The 7,687-nt window shown below is 43.7% G+C and overlaps 1 protein-coding gene across 2 annotated transcripts in view; it reads right to left on the reverse strand.

Moving 5' to 3' along the window:
- adgrd2 (adhesion G protein-coupled receptor D2) overlaps positions 1 to 7,687 on the reverse strand; it is a 29,604-nt gene that overhangs the window by 9,797 nt on the left and 12,120 nt on the right. For both annotated transcript variants that reach the window (XM_030359287.1, XM_030359286.1), the window contains exons 11-18: positions 7,230 to 7,335; positions 6,216 to 6,271; positions 3,516 to 3,642; positions 2,946 to 3,049; positions 2,578 to 2,680; positions 2,096 to 2,249; positions 1,006 to 1,139; positions 772 to 887 (exon numbers count right to left, since the gene is read on the reverse strand). In XM_030359287.1, coding sequence (XP_030215147.1) covers positions 772 to 887; positions 1,006 to 1,139; positions 2,096 to 2,249; positions 2,578 to 2,680; positions 2,946 to 3,049; positions 3,516 to 3,642; positions 6,216 to 6,271; positions 7,230 to 7,335 — 900 coding nt within the window. The remainder of the gene's footprint in view (positions 1 to 771; positions 888 to 1,005; positions 1,140 to 2,095; positions 2,250 to 2,577; positions 2,681 to 2,945; positions 3,050 to 3,515; positions 3,643 to 6,215; positions 6,272 to 7,229; positions 7,336 to 7,687) is intronic.

Here is a 7,687-nt window from a genome sequence, read left to right on the forward strand (position 1 = left end):
AATACATTAATATTATTTATAGAAGTATGTGAATGCATATATCTGATCTGGATGTCTTGGAGCATCCGGCATGTTGGAAACATCTATCGATAGCCGACATATGGGTCAGCCAGGTTCCTGTACGATAGACAAGAAAATGTAGAATACAGTCCATTTCTTTTCATGTTCTAATTCCCTCCCTTGCTCCCTCACTCACTCTTTCTCCTTCACTCCCTTACTCATGTTCCCCCACTCTCCCTCCCTCCCTCCCTCCCTCCCTCCCTCCCTCCCTCACCCACTTATTCTTTGTGCTCTGTGTCCCAGGTGTTTAACGATAAGACTGCTGGACTCCCACAGCTGACTGTCCCCTTCTCCCCCCTGTCCTCCTCCACCTCCCCCTCCCCCCGCCGTTTTCTCACACTGTCTCTATTGACCACCTCATGCCAAAGACATAGGGGGGGAAACAAGACAGAGGTCAAGAGGCATAAGAGAGAGAGGGGGGGGGGGGGGTGGGGGGAGGGAAGCAGAGAGAAGAAGAGAGAGCTGGAGAGAGAAGTAGAGTGAGTTATAGAGAAATGGACAGAGGTAGTGGGCAGGAACGTGGGAGGAGGGAGGAGCAGAAGAATTCATAAAAGGAAAGAGAGCGACAGAAAAAGTGATAAAAGAGAGAGTGTGTGGGAGGAACACAAGAATTCAAAAAAGGAGAGGGAGCGACAGAAAAAGTGTTAAAAAGAGAGACAGTAAGAAAGAAAGAAGAAAGAGTACGGGGGCAGAGATGTGTGTGTGACTCACCAGGTGAGGTCAAAGGTGAGCATCTTGGAGGCGGAGCTTGGAGAGAGCATCTTAGAGCGCCGGCGAGCACTGGAGACGGTAACCATGACGACCCGACACAGCACCACCGCGTTGACCTAGGCACGGCGGTAAAGAGAGAGGAGGGAAAGGGGGATGTGCGTACGGCAGAATGAATAATCTCATGAAACTGAAACCATTCAGACGAACGTTGACGTCCCTCCTCGGGGTACGTACCCCCAAGACGAACAGCACTGGCCCCACGAACGCCCAGATCATGTCGGTCTCCATGTTGAGCCAGCAGTGGGTGGCCGCCTTGTATTTGTCCAGCGATATGACCAGTGTCACACCCACAATCAACACAGGCAGCCCTGGGTGAAGGAAACGTTGACCAGTCCAGTGTTACATCTCTAACAATTAATCTATATTCGTTTGCTCATTTAGACACCTTGAACCAAAGTGAATAGCAAGCAAGGCTAAGAACGCTCAAAGCACGCAATAAAAATTGTAGTAGCTACAAAATACATGACATAGTTGCTCAAAATAAATAGAAACTGGACAGATTGCAGAGTAGCAGAAAATATCATTTTGGAACTGAAAATGAATCAATAAATGCCAATGTGTGTGTCATTCTGTCAGCGGCACAAGCGTATGGAACGTGTTGTATGGGTTGAATGAAGGAGCAGTTACTGCTGTGCACGTTGCTAGGCACCGTGCACGTTGCTAGGCACCATGCACGTTTCTAGACACAGGGCACTGGGGCCCCATACTGTATTTAGTCTGGACGGGGCCCATCGGGGCACCTGGGATGCTGCGCTGCGTCTAAGCGTGTGAACGAACACAGAAACACGTTGTCAGAGAAATGCCACAACACGGTTACCGGGTCGAAGCAACACGAACGACAGCAGATATAAGGAGGCTGTGAGGCTGATGAAGCAGGCAGTGGTTTGGATCAAACTCAGTGTAAAGTGTTTGTAAAAATATGTGGACACGAACACCATTTGTTGGTGGTTACTGGACACATTTCATAACTGCTGTTAGGTAATGCTTATTGCTAATTAGCTGTTAGGTAATGCTTATTACTGCATTATCTCATGTGAATCATGGTATGCTGATTATAAAGTGCTACCATGGTATTTGTTGACAGTTCGTTCCAGTTGCATCCCGCTCTGTACAATGTGCCAGTTGAGACTCTTGATGAACACGTGATCTCCACTCGGTCCTAAGTGTGTGTCTGCGCACGCGTGTGTGTGTGCGTGCGTGCGTGCGTGCGTGCGTGTGTGCGTGCGTGTCTGTCTGTCTGTGCGCGTGTGAGTGTGCGTTTTACCCCAGCCAATGATGTAGTAGAGTTTCATGCGTCGGTCCTCACTGATATTGACCGAGACCACTTTGCTCCAGAGCAGAAGCCCCTCCACCAACATCCAGGAGAAGGAAGCCATGAAGAAGAGGTGGAGCAGGGCAGTGACTCCATAGCACAGCTCCTGACGACCACAGGGTGGCTATCAGCACCCTACAGCACACTTACATACACTTGTCCCCAGATAAATGTGTAACGTATAAGTGTTGAATAATGTTACAACTTTTAATACGTTAAGTCCCAGGCGTAAGTCACCAACCTATTTACTAGTCATTTTGCATTTTCTTTCAAAGTGGCAATGAATGACCTTCTTTGTGGATAGTACATCAAGTATTTATCCGCGCACAATAAATGGAGGTACTCATTTATGTCTATTATATGTATGACGTTCTCAGGAATAACATAACAACTATATTATACACAATGTAATAATTAAGTAATTGAAGTTTTACCTGGTGGGCTGAGGCCCAGTCACTACACATCAGCAACAACTGGGCGACGCCCAGAGCCACGATCAGGTTCTTATGGACGGTGGTGCGGTCCGATTTAGGAACTCTGCCGACGTAAACACAACACACATAATCACAACACACACATAGACACAAAGCGCAACACAACAACCAAACACAAAACATATTCAAAAACAGAACCAGAGCACTTAAACACTACACAATACTACCTTCCCATCCACCTGCCTACCTAACCATCCATCTAACCACCTACTACTGCTGTTTTCAGTTTCTCTGATAACAGATTGTGTATCGAAGCACTCTTGTCAAGGTTTTTCACGGCTTGCGTTCCCAAGACCCACGGGACTCACCCCACAGCGATGAAGAGGATGAAGGTGAAGAGGAGGCCACAGAGAGACACTCCACAGCCAATGAACGTCAAGACCTGCAGAGCTCGCTCATTCTCTGGACTCCTCTGGCATGAATGAGCATGCACAAGCACACACACGCACACACACACACACACACACACACACACACACACACACACACACACACACACACACACACACACACACACACACACACACACACACACACACACACACACACACACACACACACACACACAGGCGTACAGGCAAATGTGCATACCAACACACATACACACATTCAAATGCAGGCATATACACAAACACACAACGATATGTTCCCACATACAGGCACACAACCACACAAACACACAAATATGCATGCACGCGCACACAAACATATGTTCCCACACACACACACACACACACACACAGAACGGCATGCATCAATAACAATCAATAACAGAGGTCCAACAGTGATGAACAGCTGTACAAAATGCTGGCTGTTTGCTGATTTGCTGAATACAGACATGCAGATGAGGAGTATGATGGGGTAGGGGGCGTGGCTACCTGCACTTCATACACCTGTAGCAGCAGGGCAAAGTTAGTGGTGTGGTTACAGGAGCAGACCGTTGATTCATGTTGCTTGGCAACCACCTCACAGCCCCTGGTGTTCCACCAACCACCAGACTCTGGACTAATACATAGAAGAAAATATATATATAACTATACATACAATTTCTCTACTTTTTGTATGCATATGTACAGACGTTGTTTGTATAGACATTTGCATATGTACATACATTGTTTTTACATATACATACACACGTATAAACCTTTTTTTCTTAAAACTGCCAACTTGTTTATTTAATTAGGCCTACCTATTAATTACCTAACTTTTTTTCAATTTGACTCGTTGATTCTGGTACGCTTTCCAAATAGCTTCGTGCACCAATTTTAAATCCAGTGATTGGTTCATGCGATTATTATAAATACCTGTCCATCAAATTACCAAATTACCGCTCGCCAGAGAAAGAAGCAGCAACCAAAAGCTATAAGCACAAAGACTCGCAGTTTTAACCGAGAATATAACAGACAACGTTCCTCATTCATTTCCCCCGAGTAGTTAACGCTGACGAACACATCCTACTTACCTGTACCGTTTGTGTGTGATATCAACATTTTAACAAACTTTTTATTTTGTATAACCCTTTGGGTTATAAATCCCTCAACATCGATAATTATGTTCTTTAATTCCCGAGAGAGGACAACGTGGGAAACAAATTAGGTCCTACACAAAAACCATACATCGATTTATTCAGCGAATGAAAACAATGCTGCATGGTGAGACGCTTCACTACGGAAAAAAGTCAGAATACAGACTTTAATCTCAGAATTCTGACATTAATGTCAGAATTCTGACTTTAATCTCAGAATTCTGACAATAATCTCAGAATTCAGAGAAAAAGTCAGAATTCTGACTTTAAAGTCAGAACTACGGGTACCTCTAAGGACCAACCTCTGTGGGAGAGACACTTTGTCTCTCCCACAGAGTTTGGTCCTTACAGGCACCCGTAGTTCTGACTTTAAAGTCAGAATTCTGACTTCTTTCTCAAAATTCTGAGATTAATGTCTGAATTCTGACTTCTGTCTTTAAAGTCAGAACTACGGGTACCTGTAAGGACCAACCTCTGAGAATTCTGACTTTAAACTCAGAATTCTGAGATTAAAGTCAGAACTATTTTTTTTTTCTTATGTGTGGCCCTTATCCTCTTCCGTACTTCACGGAAAGGAATTTATATCGGCGTTTTTTAAGCCTCACGTTTTGTAAAATCGTGTTATTCTTTGAGTCGGCCACCACAGCAACAGTCAACCAGAGAAGTACAGCACGAGTGAGAAGCACTACGCACAATAAGAACGACCGTAAACAAGTGTGAGAACCAATAAGCACAAGATGAACAACTTGGATGAGTACAAATAGGAAGAATATTAAGTGGGCTATTCTTTTTAAGGGCTTCAAGATTAGTTCACTTCTGTTTCTGGGAGTCCACCTAGCAGGGTCAACCGTGTGTACGTGCATATATAGGTCATAAATTAGGCCCCACTGTGTGTGGGGCCTATACATAAACATAGTATGTAACATGGTTCTTGTTGTGGGTGTCTTAATGATGTTATGGGAGTCATGATGAGTGCATTTAAATGTCCCCTGAAGTTGTGTGGGTTAGGCTGTCCATTGCATAATGTATATGTGTGCAAACATATAGGTGTGAGCAGGGCCGGCCCTCTCACTGAAACAGTCAAAGTAAAGCTTACACAACTACCACATTTCTACTTTCACTTTATTTTCTGAATGTTGTAAATGTAGAAAATGTTCTGAAGCTTTTCTGTTGTTTGTTGTCCATGCATGACACTTTGTTTAATTGCAACATAGTATAGACAAGCTAAGTGGGTGAAAAAACTGCTAAGCAAAGTCTAGGTAAATCAGTTAATATGTGTCTTCAGTGATGTTTAGTTAATGTCGATTAACAGGGCAAGGCTCCGCTCGCAATGGGAAAAGGGGGGGGCTACCAAAGGGCTAGACCCGGCCCTGGGGGAGAGAGCGGGAGGGAGGCGATTTCGGGCAAAGGTAGCGAGCTTCGTTTAGCTTTGTCATGTACTGTATCGTCATCATCGCGGTTGCCAGTTTGGAATCAGTCCAACCATGAATCAAACATCATGCTCCTTGCAACATGTGTAGGGTTGCCAGGTCAGTCAGAATCACTTAAGTTTAGGTTATCATGATCAGACCTCTACACGGTCTATTGGACAGACGGACACAGTCAAAATTCTTAATTCCCCCATTGTTTCCTTAAACGAATGTGAGCTCTATGCTTATAATGTTTCCTTTCTTGTGAAGTTAATTGCTTTGTGTATTAAAAAATAAACAATAATAAATAAATAAAATACAGCGCTCTTTGGGGCCCCCTGGCGGTCGGGGGCCCTAAGCGGCCCCTTAGTTGGCGTATAGGGAGGGACGGCCCTGGGTGTGGTTTTCGAATGATGCAAAGGTTCCATGCTACCTTGAAGGTCTGGTGTTGTTGTTGTGGGGATTATGTTTACACCCATACATGTGTACGAAACAGTTTTTCTGTGGCAGTCAACCCTGTGGTCGGGATCAAGCATGTACATTTGTGCCTGTGCACAGAGTTTGTGGGAGTTATGATGTTGTGGGGGAATACATTGTGAGCGGTCGGGATCTTATTAGTTTGAGCCAATCCTCTGTAGACTCACATGAGATCGAAATCCCAGAAGGCACACACTGGGTTGTAGACTTTCCCGCTGGGTTTCTATGGGAAAGCAAATACGTGTTTTCAACGTCATATTCATATTCATTGCTGCACTTAAATAGCTCAGCTAATAGGAATCAATACTGTAGTATAAAAGTTGGTTATCGATGTGCAATATTATCCAGCTTTTATCATGACCTCACACATTTCACAACACTTTTTAATTAAATATTAAATCATTTTAAAAGGAAAGTTCTTAAAGGTATGGTATATAATCTCTGCCGCAAAGGGTCTCTCAATCAAAACATTATCTAAACACTTGGTTCGATGAAATTGTGAAATAGAACAGGATCTGTCTCTTGAGGAGTTCACCACAATGGCCCCTGAAAATCTATCTGACGTGCCACAGGCACGGACTTGGAGTATGTTATTATTCACCTTACGTTTGTTCACATATATCTCCGTTATATAGTTTCATTATAATTAAATAGCCACAAGTAATGTAAGCTACCCTAACGTCAACCTTCTTTAACGAGTCGACTACCCAAACAGCTGTAGTAAACTATGTGGCGATCAATTGTGGAGTAGCAAAGCATTGTTCTCCGGATAAATAACTGAGTATGTTGAACATTGTTGTTACGTTATAGCATTACCGTTCCATCAGCATGTTGGCTGTCATGAGCCACTTTAAAGTAGCACATCTTAGTAAACTAGATTGTTATTTAAATCAATAAATAAGATGGATTAATGTTTCCCTTGATTTTCCCGCAAGTTAGGGGGCAAAGGGAATATGACGCCATTGACAGGCGCCCTGTTTGAACATTGTTGGAACTTTTGGGAGGATGGAAGGTCACAACTCAATAAAATATATAACATAGGTCAAGTCATTATACATTTTTGTACTGGAACTGACAAAACCAACTATGACATAAAACATTACGTGGACCCTTTCATAAAGAAATAGTACAAGGTTTTAAAGCGAAGGTAGCTTTGAGAGGCTATGGGAATGATTTCTGACCTGGGCTTTGTGTTGTAGTTTGAACCTCACTGATACGCTGACAGGCTGGTCGTCTCCTAGAACCATACTGGAGATGACGGAGGATCCAAGGATGGTTCCTAGGTATCTAAACACGCAGGAAAATTTAACCTGTGTTCAAATGACCACCAAACGTTCATGTACATGACACATGGTAGGGGGTGTGGGGGGCCATATTTGGACAGGGCATCACAAGAAACAAACAACCAAACACCTTCTGTCTGTCAATCTGTTTGTCAATGATAATGTCTTTGGTTTCTCGTGTGGCACTATTCTTCAGGTAGCCAGAAGTTAAATTAGTCGTAACTCTCAATTGGAGATAGATGCGTCAATGGTTGGTAGAGGCTTTTGATAATCCAACACTAGTACAAAAGTTGAGATGTGAAGGGCGTGTGTGTGTGTGTGTGTGTGTGTGTGTGTGTGTGTGTGTGTGTGTGTGT

The sequence above is a fragment of the Gadus morhua genome, chromosome 6, assembly GCF_902167405.1.
Source record: "Gadus morhua chromosome 6, gadMor3.0, whole genome shotgun sequence".
Lineage (NCBI taxonomy): Eukaryota > Metazoa > Chordata > Actinopteri > Gadiformes > Gadidae > Gadus > Gadus morhua.